The sequence below is a fragment of the Lagenorhynchus albirostris genome, chromosome 3, assembly GCF_949774975.1.
Source record: "Lagenorhynchus albirostris chromosome 3, mLagAlb1.1, whole genome shotgun sequence".
Lineage (NCBI taxonomy): Eukaryota > Metazoa > Chordata > Mammalia > Artiodactyla > Delphinidae > Lagenorhynchus > Lagenorhynchus albirostris.
Genome location: NC_083097.1, coordinates 6,472,346 through 6,493,662, shown reverse-complemented (window position 1 = coordinate 6,493,662; position 21,317 = coordinate 6,472,346). Strand labels below are relative to the sequence as shown.

The 21,317-nt window shown below is 49.1% G+C and overlaps 1 protein-coding gene across 1 annotated transcript; it reads left to right on the top strand.

The window, feature by feature from the left end:
* The first annotated feature begins 939 nt into the window (after positions 1–939).
* CFAP90 (cilia and flagella associated protein 90) lies at positions 940–17,447 on the top strand. Its single transcript, XM_060145979.1, has 5 exons — positions 940–1,253; positions 2,849–2,985; positions 3,187–3,421; positions 15,405–15,521; positions 17,268–17,447. The coding sequence occupies exons 3-5, from the start codon at positions 3,275–3,277 to the stop codon at positions 17,445–17,447; spliced, it is 444 nt and encodes a 147-aa protein (XP_060001962.1). The 5' UTR covers positions 940–1,253; positions 2,849–2,985; positions 3,187–3,274.
* The last annotated feature ends 3,870 nt before the right edge of the window (positions 17,448–21,317 follow it).

The following is a 21,317-nucleotide window of genomic DNA, read 5'->3' as shown; positions in this document are numbered from 1 at the left end:
AGCAGTACCAACGCCTCGTTACCAGGGAGGAGGTGTCGAGTGAGGTAAAGGCGTGTTACCCCATCACGGACCACTGCCCGTGCCCCAGAGCCTGTGGAGATGCTTTGGAGGACGGCAGGTGGCTCCCCTGTCGCAGGAGCCAGGGTGATGCAGTTACTCTCACTGTCAAACAACACTGATGGGGGATCCGGAAAAGGTGCAGCAGGAGCACCCTTTCATACCCCTTGAGTTCATAATGACCTTTAGGTTTGCTGGGTACACAGACGGGCAGTTCTCCTCGCCGGTGATGGATGTATGTGTTTGTCCATCCACCCCTCTTAACTCTGAACCATCATAAAAGCAGAGGAGTACGTAATCCAAGGGATGTTAAGCCGTTTTAAGCCTGTGAATTAAAGTCCAATTATGTTGGGCCACTTAAATGAGTTTACAGTGACATTTACAAATAACATGATTGTAAAAGCTTTCAAACTTAAAATGGAGATATCAACCTTGTTTTAAAATTTCTGCATTTTCAACAGATGTTTTAGAAAGATGATGGCATTTTCATGTATTCATAGGTGATTTTCCCCCCTCTCTCCACCTCAGTTAACAAAGGTGTACAAGGTGGAGAGGAGGCCATCTGGACACTTTGTTCCTCGGCTGTGTCAGTGCGCTGGCTGAGAATCGCAGGCTAAAGCTTTGTGCTTTGTCCAGGCTGTGGCCCCATCTCTGAATGGTCTGAGGGCTCCAAAGGAGAAAACCATTCCCTCAGACCAGCCCCCCCCCTTTCCAGATATTCCATACACCTTTCAGGAGGGGCACCCACTGCCCTGTCACCTGCATCGTCACTTATCCGACCTACATCTCAGTTTTCTCATCAGCATAAAGAACCAGAGGGTTCTTCTGAACTTAACAAGTCTGTGGGCTCATGAGGACTCATGATAAATATAACACACACACCGCCCAAGATGTGCTGAAACCACCGCTAATGTGACATGTGACATGCTAATGTCACACAGCATTAGCTTTCTCCTTCCCTGCCTCAAATTAACAGAACTTCTTCCTACCAGGTCTCCCCCTGCTTACATTCTGCCCAGATGTCAAGAGAAACGGGACAAGTCCCAGCTGCAGTTTGGACTAGGCGCCTCCAATGCTCCCATGAACTGCCTGAGTTTCTGCAGTGGAGGCCGCCCTCCAGTGTGTCATCCAGCGGGGAGCTGCAGGCAGCCGAGGTCCCGGTGGACCTGCAGAGCAGGCTGCATGAACAGTAAGCCGTCAGTACGCCCATGTCAACCTAAGCCAGACCAGTGCAATGTCATCACCCAGCGTCAGCTGCGGGCGCCGGTGTATATCCATGAGGCTGGCATGGGATTAGGGGGATAGACATCCCAGACTACTGAGGTTGACATTTGAAACAAAGCTCATCTGTGCACCCTTCGATAGCTCAGCTGGTAGAGCGGAGGACTGTAGACCTGAACATGTGAAACAAAGCTGATCTGATCTCCTGCAGAGTTAACTTGTACTCAGCGTGCCTTCTTGTACTATTAACCCACTTATTTTAAGAGCAGGGTTTTCATTCTTTTATCCTTCCCTCCCCCCACGCAGAACTTTGCAAGTACAAGTCACAGACACAAGGGACTTAAACACATTAGACTCTTTGACCTTGTATTCCACTCATGTCCCCAGAATACATAATAGGATCATAGAGGAAAAATGTTATTTTATAAAGGAACTAAAATCTCTTGATAATTGAAACTGGCAAAGTTGGTCTTACCTGTTGTTTCCTCCACCTCTGCTTCCCGCCCTGCAGCCTCTCAGCCTCACATCTGAATCCACCCCCAGGGTGGTGGCCGTTCCATGGGGCTGCACCCACCTCCTGACAGCAGCACGCTGCCTCAGGTTGCTGCCTTGTGCCTGTCACTGTCAGCCCCAGGGCTTCTCTGGCACTGAGGAGACCCACAGGGAGCCTAGGCAGCACTGGGCAGGGGTCCTACAAAGTCAGAAGTGAACAAACCAGAAGGCAGTCTCACCCTAGGAGGACTGGGAACAAGAAATAAAAAGCGCCTTCAGGTTGAACTGCAGGTGGTTCTGAGAGGCTGCTCCAGGCTCCTCAGAAAGTCTTGGGCAAGGTCGAGCTCCAGCTGCCCTCAGGGGTGACCTTGAGAATTCAGCCTTATACAGACTTCCCTGCTGCACTCACTCCTCTGGTCCCTCCCGCCCGCTCCTTGGAATTACCTCCCAAATAAAGCAAGAGCATCCAAGCCCTTGTCTCAGACTCACCTTTAGAAGGTACACAAGCCATTATGGCAGCTGTATTTCTTACCGAGTCACCAAGTATCTGTTGAGTACCTACTGTGTGCCAGACTTGAGCCATCAGAGAGAGTGTATGTGTGCAACCATGCCCTGTGCAGCTGTCAGCCTGGCGCAGAACAAACTGAAATCGAAATCGAAGCTGACAGAAGCCCGTCCACACAGCTGTGGAAAAGGATTTTTCAATGAAACGATTTCGGTCTCACTTTTAACTGAGGTCTCAAGATACTTGGTGTCGACTGCTCCCATTTTGCAAAGCGTGAGATCAGATCACCTGTGCAAGGCTTGTGAAGACTCCTGACCATTAGCTGAGCTCCTATATCCGGTCTTTAAAAGAGACTGGAGAGGTTGAAAGTGGCAGTCGACTATAAGAGTTTTTTTTTTTTTCCTTTGCTGGTGCTTTTATGAGGATCTCTGCCCAGGGGAGGATGAGAGCAAGGTTGCCAGAAAGTTTTACATTACACACGCGGCCCTCTCTATCTTCTTACTGGGCAGCACTGTCCCAGACCCTCTTCAAGTTACGTGCGTTTTCACACCTATCACCTGTCTTTGTCATCAGACTGTCAGATCCCGGTGGACAAGGGCTGCTTGGTTCAAGGCTACATCCCCAGCGCCGGCACTCAGTAGATGCAAGGTCATTAACTGCCCAGCGAACAATGGTCTCTGAGTGAACGAACCGACACTGCGTGGAGAAGTGTAAGCAGGGTGGAAAGTGCGGATCCCAGAGGTGCCTCCCACCCGGGAACCCCGCAGCGGCTTTAGCCGGTGAGGCTCCCCCAACGCTCCAAGAAGGAAAGACCCGGGTGTGCACAGAGGTGCCGGGGGGCGGGGGAGGGTCGGCCCCACCCCCTCCCCGCCCCGCAGTCCAGCCTAGCTTTGCGCCCCCTCGATTTCCAGGCAACGGCCGAACGTGGGCGCCGGGCAGCCTGCGGCGGGCGGACTGGGACCAGACCCCTCGGGGGGCGGGACCGAGCACTGCGGCCGGATGGAGGACGAGGAGGAGGAGATCACCGCCGCCACGCTGCGGGGCAAGCCCCGGCCGCCGCCCATCTCCGCGCAGTCCGCCTTCAGCTACGTCCCGCCGCGGCGCCAGGACCCCAAGGAGTACAGCTACTACTACCGCCAGGGCAGGGTGAGCGGCCCGGGGCGGGGCGGGCGGGGCGGGCTGGAGAGCAGGGACGGGAGGTAGGGGGAGGATTGAGGGCAGCGCTACACTGCGGGGGAGGGGCCAGGGAGGTGCTGGGGGCGGGGTCACACTGCCTAGGAGGGTGCTGGGGGCGGGGTCACACTGCCAGGAAGGGGGCCTGGGGGCCTGGCCGCACTATCCCGGAGGGGCCTGGGGGAGGGGGAATGGGGGACCTCCGGGGAGGGCGTTAGAGGGAGAAGGGGTGGGGCTGGGCTACACTGCCCGGGAGGATGCTGGGGGCGGGGTTACACTGCCGGCGAGGGCTTCTGGGGGCGGGGCTGCAGGCCGGGGCCGCCCCGCGGAGTGTGGAGGGCCGGGGAGGTGGGGCTGCAGATTCGGGTTAGGACTCCGGGGCAGGGCTGCACAGAAGAGCTGGGGCGGGCTTGAGCGACACTGCCTGTGCGGGGTTCGGGGCGGGGCGCAGGGAGTCAGGGGGCGTACGGGTCAAAGGTGGTGGGAGGGTGAGAGAGTGGCCTCCCTCTGGGGCTCCTAGACCTCAGAGTACCGCGACTACGACCACCGGCGTAAGGTGGACCCCCGCGCCCCCCACGAGAGCATGGGCAGGCTCGGAGCCGGGTGTGGGGATGGGGGGAGGGGAAAAACGCTCACCTGGAAGGGGGCTGCGAGGCCGGGCGTGCGGGCTGGGCGGCCGGGACTGCTCAGCGGGTGTTTGGAGCCTTTTAGGGGTGGGTTAGGGCCGAGCTTTCCCCCGGGGGGAAGTGAGGGAGAGCCCCTGGGCTTCTACTTCTGCCGGGAGCAGCACGGTGGGCCTGGTGCCCAGGATCTGGAGGAGGGTCGCAGGAGCGCGGGGCCACCCAGCCGGCAGGGGCACCGCTGCTTCTGGGGTCTGCCTGCCGCAGGCCTGGGCCGGCCCGAAAACAGCCACTACCTGAAGGCTTTCGCCGCAGTGACTGAGCCCGGACCGCCCAGGGCGCGGAAACCCTCCTAGAAGCCCGCCTGCGAACAAGGAAACCTCGAGGCAGGGCTGAACTGCCGCTGGCAGGGAGAGCGCGGCTGGGAGCGTCCCAGGATTGTGGCCGGGCCTCACCAGGCACACACGAGTCGTGGGGAAAGCCTGAGGGTCTGCGAAGGCCACCCTGCAGCCAAAGCAGCAAGAAAAGGGAAAGGAAAAGAAACATTCAGAATTTGCGGGGGTCGTTTATTCCTTTCTTCTCCATGTTTTTCCTAAAAGTCTCCATCCAGTGTCTTGTACTGTACGTTGCTGCAGCCTGTCTTGCAGCTGGGGAAGCAGGGGCATCATTATTAAAAGGCGCATTGATTGGAGATGCTCAGCCTGCAGTGATAAGGGGTGGCCTGAAGAGGGATCTATAGATTAACCAAGTGCCTGGGAGGAAGGAGGTCTTTCCCTCCTGATGTGTGAGGTGTTCCCACCGAACACATCCTTTTCTCCCTACCCACAATCCACAGAGCCCAAGTGAATCCCCATTTAGATCAGGTCAGCACACATTTGAGTACTTGCCACATGTGAAAGGATACCACGGAGCTTAGCTGTGCAAACAGAAGCAGTAATGTCTAGTTTAGACAACTGTAATGTGTTGAACCGTGTCCCCCTATTATTCTTATGTTAGAGTCCTAATCCCCTGCACCTCAAAATGTGACTTTATTTGGTGACAGGGTCTTTACAGAGGTAATCAAAGTGAGGTCCTTAGTGGGGGGCCCTGATCCAAAATGACTGCCGTCTAGGAAAAGAGGCAATTTGGGCACAGAGACAGACCTGCATAGAGGGGAAATGATGTGAATGGACAGGGAGAAGACAGCTGTCTGTAAGCCACGGACAGAGGCTGGGAACAGATCCTTCCCTCACAGCCCTCAGAAGGAACCAGCTCTGCTGACACCTTGATCTCTGACTTTGGCCGCCAGAACTGTGAGACAGTGTATGTCTGTTGCTTAGCCCCTGGTTCTGGGTACTTCGTGTTTTGGCAGCCCCAGCAAACCAACACATAAACCTCAGCCAGGAGGATCTCTTGTATCTGGTAGCGCCTCTCTGCTTGGCTTTGACGATATGGAAGGACAAAAGGACAGGAGGAAGAAAGGGGACGCCTGTAGCTCATCTGTCCTTGCCTCCCTGTTTCCTGACTGGCCCGAGCTTGAATATCTCTGCTGACCATTAAGACAGGAATGGGATTGAGAGCAGTGGTTCCCAACCTCACAGCCACCATGGACCTCATATCTTTTCCTCCCATGAGCAATATATTTTGAAAGAACTTATTGCCAGTGAATTTATGAGTCACGCATAGCATTAATGCACAGCATGAGAGAACCAGCCAAAAATCAAGGAGTCTTGATGTTTTAAGTTGGTCCACGCTGTTTTATTGAAAGTATATAAGTATTATCCGGCTTCTTGACATAATGAAAAAATTCACAGTACACCATTTTATGTGTATCTTTGAGGGGTCTTATTGATTACCACTTTGAGGCTATAGGGAAATAAGATAAAGGATTAAGCAGGTGGGGACCAAGTTACATATCTGTCAGAGAAAAAAGCCAGGGTGCAGGATCCCGCTAAGGACTCTGGGCAAATGGGTTTGGGCCTGGGGAGACTGAAGCTCTGAATCAGATGGATTTACCCATCCAGCCACTAGAGCTGTGGGCGCCGGGAAAAGCAGAGAAGACCCCTCTACCCCCTGTGGGCCAGACACTACCAAGGGAAAAGCGGCAGAGTCGAGTTTGGCAGACTCAGTTTATTCTTCCTAAATTCACCAATCTGACACATGGCTCCACCTTTCTGGGGCCAAATCAACCAAGGGGCAGAGAGATGCCCAAGGTATGAGGTGACCAGGGCTCCATACTTGGAAGCAGATCAGAAGTGGGCAAGAAATGTACCCCTCTGGTGCAGGGGCCATGCATAGGAAGCCTCCTGGGCCAAATCTGCCCTGCCAGCTGTATTAAGAAAGCTTTATTAAAACACAGTCACATGCCCATGTGTATAGTATTGTCAATGGCAACCACAAAGAGTTGAATAGTTGCAACAGTGACCATGGCACCTGCAAAGCCTAAAACAGTGACTATATGTCCCTTTACAGAAAAAGCTTGCCAACATCTGATGTCTTACTGCCAATGGAGGGATGGGCCTTAGACAAATTAATGCAAAGCAGATTTTAAGAAAAAAAATTCAGTACTGTTGATAGCTGCGGTCACAGGCAAATTCAAGTCCTGAGGCCTTTAGCGTCACAGGGAAAAAAATGATGCAGGAGAAAGGTTAACAACTAAATAAAAAAGCCTTCAAAGCAGCAAGAACAACAAAAGACATTTCAAAGTCCATTTGCAAACCAGCTACCAATGGCAATAATGACCTTGTATGTGCTGGTATTCAATCAGCTACAGGATTCCAGAAGCTGATTCTCTGACCTTGAGATCATTTGGACTAAAAAGGATGAACTCTGTATCACAGGTTTGCTGGGGTCTCACCTGCCCCTAAATTCTTTGTAAATAATTCCAGGCCCCGCTCAAAGCTGGGAAGAAACATTGCAAAAGTAGCTCTTAAGTCAGTTGCTGTGTGTCACACTCACCGGTTAGTTCCTTAGTAGCACAGGCCCAGGAGTCCTGCATTATTAGTCCTCTGTGTTATTAGTTCAAGTCACAGACCAAACACTCTGTCTCACCTTGCCCGTCTCGGGATCAGGGATTGAACAGCACCAAATGCATGGAGCTCTTATGAGAATTAATTTAATTAATGGGTGGAAAGTGGCACGTAGTAAGCCCAATGTAAGAAGAGCTCTTATTATTATTTGTTCTTCTTAGTGATGATTAGAGTTTCCTTTCATTGAGGGACCGGTCCTGGGGCCTTTTATCCTCCATCTTGTTCACGGTTGGAAATTAACACAGGTGAGGCAGGTAGTCTGCGTGACAGTCTGGTGGTTCCTGATGTTCTATAAGGCATCTCCCCCGCAGGAGCCCAGAGTCAAAGCTCTTGCAGCAGCACACTTAGTTAAAGCCCCAGTAATACCCTGGATCTTAAGACAAATTTGTCCTCTAAAGCTGCCAGCGAAAATGCTATCAAGTGCTGTCCTGCTCCCTAGGGAGCCTCTAGCAGTGTGGGCTTTTTCTACGAAATAGTGTTCCATAGATTCAGTTCAATGGTGTTTTTAAATTACTTTTTTCTTCTTCTGCCTCGTGCAACATTTCTGCTACTGAAATGGAAAGGCTAAGTCAAAGGAGAATGCCCTTTTATGACAGTTTTGATTAAATTTCTCAAAATCTAAAAGTTACATTAAAAAAAAATCTTAGGCAGTTTTAGAATATTCTTTCCTTCATGCTAATGTGAATTGTGGGTAGCTGTGTCTTGAGTGAAGCTTTGCTCAGAAAGTCCAACCTTAGTGTTGGTGGGATTAGCCGACTTTCTGTGACGGTGTGTGGTGGACAGAAAGAGGCAAGGGGCTGACTGTTTATTTACCCTCCTGATACTGAATTTCCTTTGCCTCGTGCAGCCAAGCGCTTGGTAAACATAACGATGGGTGTTGACTGCACAGAGGTGCAAAGGGGTGTCCCTATGCCCACGTCCAGGATACAGGAAGCATTAAGTACCAGCTCCCCAAGCCCTTCCTGGACCCTCTTCACCTTTAGGCATCAAGTACATCTGCCATACAGGCTTGGCCACTCCTAGGGGCTGTGGAGGACACATGAGCTCCAGTTCTGTTGCTGGGCCACCTGTCAAAATCTAGGCAAGTTTCTCTCTGTTATCCATCTTGCACCCGCATGCACTCCAGTCCCAATGTGTACTAGCCAAATGCAAGTATGCCTGCCCCGCCCCCTGCCCACCAAGACACACTCCCCATCCTGCCTGATCTTCTCCTTTGCATGTATTAGTATCTAACCTACTAAATATTTTACTTGGTTATCTTGTTGGTTTTTTCTCTCCTATTGAATTATGAGCTCCATGAGGGCAGGGATTTATTTGTGCGACTCCTCTATCAGCGATAGAAAGAGTGCCCACGGTCTCATAGTTGGTGCGTCATAAATAGCCGCTGATGAACCAGTGAGGATGAATAAATGAATAAATGAATAAACAGAGAGACAAGTCAGCGATTGATGAGCTTAGCTTCTTAGACTAAACAGAGGTTTCCTTTTGGATTATCTGCTGTTTGGGTTATCCTTGACCTTGCTCTTCTCCTCGGGGGACTAAACTTGGGAGTGGACTCTGGTTGCCTCTGTCTGTCTGGGCTGACTGCACTTGTACTGTTCAGTGACCTGCCCCTGGGAACTTAAGGCCTGGAGGGTGGGGCTGAGTGTCTTCCTCCAGGGCAGGTGGAAGGGGGGCAGGTCACCCAAGAGGGAGAAAAGAGTGAGAGGAGAGGTCATGTGTGCCCTTCTAGCGGAAGTGATTCCTCTGGAAGGAAACACCAGGAATAGGGAATTTCCTACCAGTTGGTTCCCACCAGTCATGACCACCCATGTGAGCACACGGTGCATGCCTTTCCACGTGCGTTTAGGAATGCAGTCATGTATGTCAAACTTTTAAATATAAGAACATGTTCACACACGATCGCGCATCTACGTGTATATATTTGCAGCATGCTCTTTTCATTTAATAGTGTATCTCAGACTTTTTTTCAAAATCATCCCCTTTTAAGAAGTACAACAAGCAAATGATACATGAAAACAAACAGCATTTTCCCCAATATATTTGACCAAGTGACAACATGTAAGACTAGATTCAGGTTTCAGCCCCCGTGGATGGCCCTTTCTTCCTTGATGTGAATTGCTGGGGGGCAGGGGGCGGAAGAGGGGGCGAATGGGGAGCTGGTATCAATGGAAGAGAGAAGGCAACTGGCTTCATTCTTATTAAATTGATAAACTATTCAGATTATTTGGAAAGTTATGAAAATTTCCCAAACTTGTGATCTTAACACACCAGAGAGGAAACACAATCTTTGCCACAAACCAAAGAGAATAGTTGAGTAATGTCCTTTTTAAAAAGTTATCATTATGTCCTTGACAAGCGACATTTCTTCTGAGAGACAGAACTTTGAACAATATTAAAATTAATGAAAACATACTCCTTAAGCTTCATACACTGCTTGACTCCCAAGGAGAAGCACTGAATTTATCAGAAGTAAAATGAGGCCCTTATGAATCAAAGAAAACCATTTTCAGTCACCTTGGGAATTTTCAGTTTTAAAAGTAGGTCACAAAGCTCTGGGTAGGCAAACAGTACCTGAAAGCCTCCGGGTGAGAGATAGCAGTACTATGGCCCCTGAGGAGAGGAGATGAGAGTGGCTCGTCATAACCTTATTAATAAAGGTGGGCTAGGATGTGCTATGCAAACAAATGGACCCCAAACCCTGAGAGTCTTAACCAGTGGTGTGTCAGAGCCTGATCATACTGACAAAGGGGACTTTTAGCATCTCTTCTGAACTCTGCATTCAATTGGAAGCCTGAAATTGGTCATGATGGGAGTATTTACACCACAGAAATCAGCAAACACTACAACTCAGGTCTTTTTTCTCCAGAGAGCAGGTTGTTAACATAAGTGCGCCGGTGGCCTTAAGCATATAAACATAACGTAATGAAATACAGCCCAACGTGTATGTTTCTCCTGGGCGGGGTCTTCTTAATGCAGTTACTTGGGAAACTGAGCTTCTCTGTTTTAGTGACTCCATTATTGCCAGGGCCTGGGAATCTTTGGGACTTTGGGTCTCTCCCTGGATCCTTTAAATTGCTGGTCAGTGAGCAAGGAGAGAGAGTGTGGAGGCCTGCTGTGAGTTTCTTAGGGACCAGGCCTAGGAGATGGCGTCCACTGGTTTCACCCACATTTCCTGGCCAGAGCTGGTCACTTGGCCCTGGCCTAATTGTGATGGAAACTTACAATGAAGAGTGCATTTATATTCAGAATGGTCTGGAAGGGAGGAGAAAATAAAGGACTTGAATCTCAGTTTGCTCAAAATCTTCCCCCAGCTATTTGTGTGAGAGTTTGTGTAACTTCTGGGAGGAAGAGAGCTTCCAAGTTTGGGAGGAGGCACTGGGTATAACAAAGCCCACAACCCCAGAAGAGACAGCCCCCAGGCACCCTGTGGGCTGGAGGTGGTAGGCTAGGACTTCTTCCTTGTTTATGAACTTGCATTAGTCATGATAAGCTAGGTTATGCTGCAGTAACGAACAACCCCCAAAGTCTCAGTGGCCTGAAACAAAGCTTATTTCTCATGCTAAGCGTCCAACAGGGATCAGAAGGGTGACTCTGCCCAGTACCGTCCCTCCGTGGCCACCGTGGAAGCTGCTAACACCTCAGTCTGAAGCTTCAGGAGTCCCTGGCACCAGCTCTTAAATACTTCCGATCAAAGAGTCACATGTCACCTCTACGCACCGTTCATTGGTTAGAACTGGGCTCATGGCTTCACTAACCTAAAGGAGAGGGAAGATTAATCCTCTGTGTAGCCAGTAGAGGAGCACTGAACATTGGTGATGTCTACCAAGCCAGTAGGTCTACCGATTCAGTTTACCTGAGCGGAGTGTTCCATGGTTGGGTCTCTGGTTCCACTGCAGTAACCTTTGTACTATCTCTATCCTTACTTTCCATCGTTCAAAAGATGGCTACTTCTCCTTATCGCGTATGTTGTTAGAGCTGCTGTAACAAAGTACCACAGACCTGGCTGCTTAAACAACAGAAGTTTATTGCCTCACAGTTTCTGGAGGCTAGACATCTGAAATCAAGGTGCTGGCAGAGTTGGTCCCTTCTGAGGCTGTGAGGGAGAAGCTGTCCCCCCGCCTCTCTCCTTAGCTCAGCTGTCTTCTCCCTGTGTCTCTTCATATCATCTTCACTTTCTGCCTATTTGTGTCTGTGTGCAAATTCTTTTAATAAGGGCACCAGTCTTATTGGATTAGGGACCCACCCTATCCCAGTCTGACCTCAACTAATTATGCCTTCAGTAATCTTATTTCCAGATAAGGTCATGTTCTGAGGTACTAGGGGTTGGGACTTCAACATATGAATTTAACACACAGGGAGCTTACTCCCCAGTGGCCTTGGCTACAGTGGTGTGGTCCCTCCTGTCAACTTCATTTGCATCCACTTGTTACCCCCAGGCCAGACAAAAGCTGATCCTTCCTTCTTTGGTGCTACTGTACTTTGTACGTACCTCTGTTCCTCCCTGGGTGTTATGTTGAGATATTTTAATTAGCGGGTTTATTTCCATTCCCAGCCTTTAGGTGGTCTCCTTTAAAGTAGGGTCTCCCTATTTCTGTTCCAGAGTCTAGGAGAGTGCCTGGCACAAAGTAGACCCAATGTGCTTTGGAGGCTGAAAACTGAAGGCCCCCACTGGTCTTACGGCGTCAGCCCAGGGCTACAGACTGGAGTGATTTTTCAGTGTTAGGAGTAGGGGTCACCATAGGGAAACTGATGGTGGGGGATCAGACACCACGACCAGAACAAGACCAGAATACATTATAATGATACTCAAAACACAAAGGAGCTAAGGAAATCATGAGAGAAAAATAAAGGGGCTCTGCTTTGCCTTTAAAAAAAAAAAAAGTCATCTGTGAAATAGAGGAAATCCCTTGAGAGATTTTAATAGCAAAATATCAGGAACCCAGAAGCTCTGTTTTGTGGCAGCATCTAAATCCAGTTTGGCTTTTCTTAATATCATTTTGCTTCAAATCATAAAGGAATAAAAAAGACTGAAAGAAGAAAGATTAATAATTAAAATCCGGGAAAACCCAGATTTTTGGTTTGATTAGGATTTGGAAATGGACAGTCACATTACTAAGTAAGGCTGCCTGCCTGGTGATGGATTAAATTTTTCTTATTTTTCAATGATAGAAAAAAACTCGTTTTTACTCTGGAAAGTCCTGAGTAAGCAAAATCCCCACACAGAAGACTTAAAGATTCTGATCACATCCGTCAGCAGTGAGATTTCTAATAAAGACTCTTCTAAGATATAGTAGGCTGTTGGTACCTAATCCTGGGGATGGGAGTCCGGCATTGCTGCTCATAGATCTTACTTTCATAGAGTATTTTAGGAGACCCAATTAGAATGAGAAGAAATAGGCATTATTCTGTAAAGCTGCATATTGCAGTGGGTTTCTCCATCATAGGGGACAGAATGAAGCAAGACTTCCTTCCTCGTTCAGGTAACAGCGATGGCATTCTCATTCTGTTCTTGAGTTCGTTCCTCCCTCTTTAGTCTTTCTCCCAGGACAAGTCCAAGGACCCCAGGGGCTTACTCAGTTCAGGAGGGGCAGGCGGGAATGGGCCACCTGCACAGGAAGCCAGCACAAGGGGGATCCCTGTTTCCCCTTCTGTCAGGGCTGCCCCCTTGTGGTGGGGCTAAGCCGCACACCCGGGAGCAGCTAGTCACTGCAGGGAGCAGAGACTGACCGCTGGCCTCCTCCTCTCTGGCCCAAGGTTCTCAGGGTGCAGAAGGGCTCTGGCTGCAGGTACAGCTCCCACTCAGGTGCTCGGTCCTAGGAAACCAGGTCATTCTGTTGCCCACGGCAGCTCTTTCCCAAAACACACCCATTTCACGGGTCAGTCAGGCCAGGAGGGATTCCAGTGACAATGGAAAATCTACATTATGACCAAGAGCCCAGCCTACATTACCGTGTAAATGCGGGCGATGTAGGGGTGATGGGGTTTCAAGTTACGGTTCGTGTCTGCCTCTGCCGGGCCTGGCCAGTAGCTCTGAACCCCAAAGGGAAGGGTCTGCATTGCAATACCCCCTTTACAGAAGGCGAGCATGCTCCTTTGGAGAATTTGTGTCCCACCATCCCAGCAGAGTGGGTGGCATCCTTGAGCTTCTGCTGTGTCTCTGCCGGACCCGCTGGCCCGGTAGCTTACCCAGAAAAAGGTTTCCTGTGAGGTTTGCTTAATCTCTCTAGGCTAGAAGTGAGCACCCAGCCAACCCCACCAGCTTCTGCTTCTGTGGACATCCTACACACTGATGTTAAAGATACTGAGATTTCTTCTTCATTTCCTGAAGGTTTTTTAAGTTTGAATTTTATTTGATAAGCAAATGTCTGATTTTTACATGGGCAAAGTGATGGATATTTTCTTTGTGATATTTCCCCATTGCTTTCTTGCCTAGGAGGTCCCTTGTGGGTTTTCCTTTCAGTTATTTTTCTAATCCATCCAGAGTTTACTTTTGTCCATAGTGTGATGTGAAGACCCAGCTTTCTTTTTCTTTTTTTCCCAAACAGCTAGCCAATGTTCACAGTACCAAAAGCTGAATAATGTATCACCTCTCCACTGATTTGGGTCTTTTGCTTTGTAATCCCACGAGTACAAGGTTACCTTCAGGAGGTTGTAGGGTGTAGGTGGCCTTCAGGAGGCGTGAAAGTCAGGGCCGGCCAAACCAATGCGTGCACAGGCCCAGCAGCTGAGTGGGGGAGGGAAGACAAAGCCAAGAAGAAGCTCCTGCGAGGTGACCTCATTAAATGACCATCAGGGCACGGATTCAGAAGCCATGGCTCCTGTCTCTAGTCACTTGGAGTGACTCGGAACGTAGGCAAACCAGGATTCCAGCATCACTGAATAAGTGCCTTGAACGTGGTACCACTGAAATTCTGAAGAACTTGAAAATCATGTTTCTAAAAGATGGCGTTGTTTTCCTGACTAGATGGTTAATGACACCAAGACAGCAGCCGTGTCTGAGTTATCTTCAAACCTTCCCGAGCTGGAGTGGCACGTCGTGCACAGGACAGATGAGCTGTGAAGGAGTTTTCACGGCTGGGCTGAAGGTACATCACACTCCAGCCATATCCGCTGTTGTCAGCAGCTCTTGAGTTCCCACACTGAGAATGAGTGGGATGTGTTTTCCAACAGACTGCACGCAATGTGCACCCTTTTCACCGTTACCTTCTACCTCTGTGTCCTTCCGTCGGAGGGGGACTCTTCTAACATTACTATTCAGGATAAAGACAAACAAGCAAGCAGAGGTTACAGGCCCCGCAATCCCAAATTCCAGCGAGGTGGCGCATCTGCCTTTGCTGCTGGAGGATTCAAGGCAGCTGGCCCTGGGCTGGAGGAACAGAAATGACAGGCCTGACTTACAAGGCGAAGATTAAAGATCAGCTAACGCGTGGATTTCTTTTCCTTTTACTAGATACCAAATGAGGCAGTTTTATTTTTGTAGTAAGAAAAATTGGGGATAAAAAAATGGAGATGTTACAGATGGCAGCTCTGTTAACGGGATCATTTTCTAACACATTAGAGCTGTGCGTGTGAGTATTTTATACTATGTTTGGATATATGTGTATATTATACATATGTATATGTATACATATGTATAACATATACCAAATATATGTGTTCATATACATATGAATTACAGTTTTTATAGCTGCCACATATGATTAAAGAAAATATTTCTCTCTAGAGACGGAGAACTTCTATTTGGGTATATTGTCCTAGTATTCAGTTATTGTGAGTTTTTCAAAGCAGTACAAGCCTATTATACAAAATTTGAGAAATTCAAGAAAAGTAGAAATGAAGGAGAGGGACTTCCCTGGCGGTTCAGTGGTTAAGACTCCAAGCTTCCACTGCAGGGGGCGCGGGTAAGATCCCTGGTCAGGGAGCTGAGACCCCACATGCCACGCGGCATGGCCAAAAAAAAAAAAAAAAATGGAGGAGAAAACACCTATATTGAGTGGATTATCATAATTTTAAGACTTGAGCCCTAGGGTGGAGTCAGGGAGAGCCAGGAGCCTCCTCTGGGAAGAAGGAGTCTGTAACAGTCTAGGAAAAGTGTCCCTGGAAACATCTCCATCCTGTCGGGCCTCTCAGGAACTTGGGGCCTGGCGTCCCTGCTCTGGTCACTGCCCAAGGGGTGGTGACCTTCCCCATACACGTTCGGTGCAGTCGGGAATCTCTATACATTTCCACTCTTCATCAGGGAGAGTTTGGGCTCTCAAGCCGCATGAAGCTTCCACAGCTCAGCCCTTGAATAAACCATGGCTTTCTTTCTCTTTTTATTCCCAGACCGGAATCATTTCCCTCTATGACTGTGTTTTTAAGAGGAACCCAGGTTATAATCAGAAATTGCACCGAGACGACAGAGAACATGCAAAAAGCCTGGGACTCCATGTTAACGAGGAGGTAATAGTAAGGCAGGGTATCGCTGGGTGTGAACAGATTCACTGTGTGTGTGTGTGTTTAGCACTGTGTGCAGTTGGCTGCACGTAACTCGCCTTTGTGAGGCTCTCCTCTGTCTCACTGTGCCAGGAAGTGAAGACTAAGCTACTGTCACAGCTCACTCCATTCTGCCATGTTAAACTGTGTATTAATTTTTGTGACTGTTGGTTGGTCCTCTAGAATGTAACAGTTCCATGACAGCAAAACTCAGTAGTTCTTTTCAATAGATAAACAGGTCTTTGCTTAACCTCCCAGGCCTGGCTATCATAGTTCTAAGAACACTGGCCTTCCAGGGATGAAACCACACATGCAGGAAAGAGTATTTCTCCCAAGTTACCAGGCCACTGTATGTACCACATACGGCTCAGTTCTTCTTTTATCTCTGCATGGTTTTCTGAGAGGAAGGGCTTTGCTTCTCGTCAGCTGCACGGGGTGGGTGGTGACCAACAGAGGGAACCAAACTCACAGGGTGAGAAGGTCAGGCTCACAGCAGGTACAGGGGGTTGGGTGGTGGGTTGGAGATGTGGGCGTAGAGAGGGGGGTTGATAGGGATGGGGGTGGGGGAAGGAGGCTGTGCATCCCCTTGGCATGGTCGAGCCCACTTGCTGCTGGGTTAGACCCTCTTCCACACTAGGACATTGTCTCTCTAAATCTGATCCGAGGACTGTTTATTAAGATCTGGATTCTGTATTAATATCATAATCCTTATACAATACACAGAAATCTGGATGAAAAAGCTTCTGGTGGGATTCCTTTTTGGATCAGAGGATTTTTGCCTGTAGCAGCCAATGTTTAAGAAGACCACCGGGTCACTTTCAAGGAAACTTTTAACTGCTGTGAAATTAAGTGATGGAGGTACTATGAAGTATCACCACTTAAGTCACAGACATTAACTTTGTTTTTCTGTTGTTTTGGTTTGAGTTAATTCATTCCAAGTTGGTAGTGAAGTTAGTGCTTTTCTCTCATAAGCACACACCTGGCATGACTTAGATCCCGTCAGAGTTTTTGAGCACCTCCCATGTGCCACTGAGTATAAAGGGAAGAAAACAGAAGTGTCTGTCCTCCTAGAGCTGACATTCCCACGAGGAGACAGAAAAATAAAAGCCAAATAAATAATGACCTGGATGCCAGGTATTGATAAGTGGTATGCAGAGAAATACAGTCTTTTAGGGGGATGGAGAAAATGAAAGGGATGAAGGGGGCTGGGGACATGATGGGGGGCCTGGGGAGATGAGGGTGTCTGGGGGATGGAGCATGGGGAGATGGGGGATAGGGGAGATGAGAGGTCTGGGGAGATGGTAGATCTGGGGAGATGAGAGGTCTGGGGAGATGGGAGATCTGGGGAGATGGGAGGTCTGGGGAGATGGGAGATCTGGGGAGATGTGTATCTGGGAGAAGGAAGAAGGCGGACAGAAGACAGGCAGTAGGAGCTCGGGGAGAAGGGAGGAGACGGGGAGGAACAGGACCCTGAAGTCAGTGGGTACCTGTTGCCCCGTGCGAGACCTTGGTCTTTCCTCTGAAAGACTTGAGGACAGCGGCAGGCCCTGAGCAGAGGGGACAGGGTGTGAATTGGTTAAAGAGGTCCCCCTCCCCCGGCGTCAGCGTGGAGGGGTCCTAAGAAGCCAGGTGGAGGTGGGGCGCAGATGCGCGGCACGCGGGCTGGAAAGGTAAGAGAAGAGCGCTCTGCTCCCTGACCCTCACCCCCAACAGGAGCGCGAGAGGCCAGTGTGTGTGCTGACGTCTTCTGTCTATGGGCGGCGCATCCACCAGCCTGTGGAGCCCCCGAACCGGGATCACTGCCGCGCCGGCCACGTGAAGGCCGACTTCTACCGGAAGAACGACATCCCCAGCATCAAGGCTCCCGGCTTCGGTCACATTTCTCCGGCCTGACGCCCTCGCATGGCCCGAAGGGCGCGGGCGAGAGGGATGGCACTGGGGGTGGGGGGGGGAGGGGAAGGGGGGACGCGGTGTGGCGCCGGCCTCAGGGTCCCTGTGTGGACCTCCCGGGCCAGCGGGCGACCCCTGATGTGCCCCCGATGCACTGGGACCGCGGGAAGGACCGCACAGGGCTGCTTCCCGCACGTTTCCTTGGCGACCAGCCTGGCCAAAGGCTTGCGAGTCTGAGGATGGACACCTACCTAGTATGACGGTTTTCACGCGAACCGATTTCAGATGAAATGATGCTGGAGACTGATCCATTATGAGCATCTGAATACAATGAAAACCTTGCTCCCCCTTGACAGCGGTTGGGCTGATCTTTGTTCGCTCCTCTCCACGCCTGTGAGTCTTCCTGGCGGAGGCACTCGTGGCAATGGTGCGCAGGTCCTTTTCTTACCGGTTATGGAAACCTCCGTCTCACAGCACAAACAATACTTAATGGGGAGATAATGAAATTGCCTTTCGGCACAGCTGAACTCTAGCGTCTACAGCATTCCTCCCCCCACCCCGCCACAGGCCTGAGCCACAAATAACAGAATTTTGGACAACCGAGGACAAAAGTCCCTAGTAGGATGGGTGGCCTCGGTGGCCAGCAATGCTGCTGTCATCCCTCGGTGGAGAAGCAGCCAGAGGTCACAGGAAGAGATCGGGCTTTGGCGCTCGACAGACTTGGGTAACACTATGGCTCCTGCCTCTTCTAGCTGCACGGGGTAGGGCAAATGGACTCACCTACTTGAGCCCACATCTCCTCAGCTTTAAAGTGGGAGTTCTAAACCTCGAGGAGTTTGTGTGGGAATCCATAAGCCACTGGAGTGTGGTCTTAACCTGCACGATAGGGGCTGTGACTGTCACTTTGAACAGTTTTCTTTTAGGAAGCAGCTGCTGCCTTTAACCAAAGTTAGAAATGTTTAGTTTGGAGGTGATTTGAAACTTATTCAAGCATTAAGATATTGGCTGTGTTTTTAATGAATGGATTTCTTGCAAGAAATCATCCCTCACCTATCATGATTAAATTTTCCACAGCTTAGCAGTTAATGGGCAGGTGATCTAATTAATTTCAATGCTGATTCCTCCATTGCTGGTTTTATTGTCTTGATTCTCTAAGGACTTATGACACTGCGTTCCTGGCAATTTCAAGGCTGAATGATTCTTAACTATTTCCTTATACTTCTGAAAATGTTTTTTCACTGTCGGTGTCTCCTATGTTTTTTCAAACAAATAGCAGTTTATTTGGAATGCCTTTGGGTGCATTAAGCATGTTTATAGTAACATGATAGAAAATATATAAAGTTTGGGTGATGGAAATTTTTATAAATTATTCTTTCTTCAGTCTTGATTACCAAGAAAGACAAGCCATCTCTAAGAAATGCCTTTGGGGCTTCCCTGGTGGCCCAGTGGTTAAGAATCTGCCTGCCAGTGCAGGGGACACGGGTTTGAGCCCTGGTTCGGGAAGATCCCACATGCCACGGAGCAACTAAGCCCGTGCACCGCAACTACTGAGCCTGCACTCTAGAGCCCGCAAGCCACAACTACTGAGCCTGTGTGACGCAACTACTGAAGCCCATGCATCTAGGCCCGTGCTCTGCAACAAGAGAAGCCACCGCAATGAGAAGCCCCTGCTCACCACAACTAGAGAAAGCCCGTGTGCAGCAATGAAGACCCAACACAGCCAAAAATAAATAAATAAATAAATAAAAAAGAAATGCCTTCATCTGAACGTAGTTGCGATAAATTAATGTCAGATTATTTTCAGTTACTTTAAGTCAGATTCTACTCCCTTAACCTTCTACTACTTTTAAAAAGCAGGGCTTTAATTGGGCAAGCTTTCAAAAGCACTCTTGTTTATTAGGAAGCAAAGGAAAATTATATTTCTTTCAGCATCTTGACTTTTACACCTTAAAGCCAATCAGTGAATGCCCATTAGTCATCTTATCAAAGAAAAACATACATTAAAATAATTTGTTTTGATTTATTAAATTTCCATTTGTCAGTGTTTTTTTCAAAAGCAGAGTGTTGCTGTCTTTAGGAAAGCACACTGAGCTGGGGAAAAGAATAACATGGAAGAGTCATGACAACGTAGACTTTTCTAAACAGATGTATTAAAAATACTGCAGTGTTAAGGGGACTGGACTCAGTGTTTTTCATGAGAGGGGGGCTTCCTACAAGACTGAGAGTTAAGGAGGGTTTTGAGGCAAGATTCTTACGTGTTATCAGTGCTGCAGCCATGATGGACATGGCTGGCGAGTCCTCTCATTTGCGTGATTTGCTCACAGCAATGTCCGTAGTTGCCTGAACTTAGGGAGCCTTGACCACAAGTCACACGTTCAAATTCAGGAAACAGGCAGTTTTCCCTTCTAGTCTCGTCTTAGTCACTGATCAACTGGGAAACTTCGGACAAGCCCCTGAACCTCTCTGCACCTGGTTCCTCTGTTGTAAAATGCTGGGGGCCTCAGGCTTGATTGGGGATCAGAATCACGTGGAGGACTTGCTCTGCAAAGTACAGGGGGCGTGCTGGGCCCCACACCAGGATTTCTGAGTTGGCAGGTCTGCACTGGGGCCTGAAAAACGTGCATTTCTAACAGGTTCCCAGGTGATGCTGATACTGCTGGTTGGGAACCTCACTTTGAGAGACACATGTGTGCACAGGCCTTTGCGAGGTGGACTTTGATAATGACTCTGCTTGCTTTAAAAAATCTATTGTTTGATAAGGCTGGAGATACAGCTTTGGGGAAAAACAGTTCTCCTTCTGCATCTGGGGCAGGGGCTGAGGGGCACAGTTAAGGGCACTGGGTGAATCACCCATCTGCAGGTGTCTACCTTTAAGGGCAGGTGACAAAAAGAGCCCCAGGATGGAGGCTGTAGGCTCCAAGGGAGGAAGAACCCACAGGGGCAGTTCGAAGTCCCTGAAACATAGGGCATCCTAGTCCAGATTTAGGTTACAGTGAAGAGAAATGCTCTTATACTATTTTTCTTCTCTCAGTCACCTTTTTGGAGAATTAGATGTATAAATGTCAATGCTGAGTGGCAATTATAGGATCAAAACCTTTCTGACTGGGGCAGACAGTTGGACAAGTCATGCTGTATTCCCACTTTGATGATGAAGGCCGGTTATTAATTTCGATAAGCTCTTTTTACCCAGTATGAGCCAAAGCCCTGGCAGGGTGGCCATGTTGATCCTGCAATGCACTGGGTCCAACAAGCTGGAGCAAGGCCTGGGTACCTGCCAGCCTCTCTCACGGTCTTTAGCTCTTTTAATCGGATCTGATCCCATGAGCTACCAATGAGGAAAAAAGTCCTAAGAGAAACTGAAAAATGTGTTCAAAGTCTCACAGCTAGTAAAAAAAAAAACAGTCAGGGATTAAACGGAGAGCTCCTGCTTCAAGTCCGAGTTCCCAGCCGCTTCCTAATGCATCCCTGGGGTCCTCGACTTCTTACAGATGCCTGCCCTGAGCTATGGTGTGCCCAGCCAGGCTGGCATTTGTGGCTTTGCTTTTAAACATTTGATCATGCATGACCTATTTTCCACCCTTTGGCAAAATACGATTTCTTTAGGGGAAGAAAGAAACCAAAACTCTTGAGTTGGATTTACAAGAACACAGTTTTCCAGGTCTTCTCTCTTCAAAAATGCATCGAGGTTGGCTTTGGGCCCTTTTTTTTTTTTTTAAGATTTTTTTTTTTTTGATGTGGACCATTTTTAAAGTCTTTATTGAATTTGCTACAATATTGCTTCTGTTTTATGTTTTGGTTTTTCGGCTGCGAGGTCTTAGTTCTCCGACCAGGGATCGAACCCGCACCCCCTGCATTGGAAGGCGAAGTCCTAAC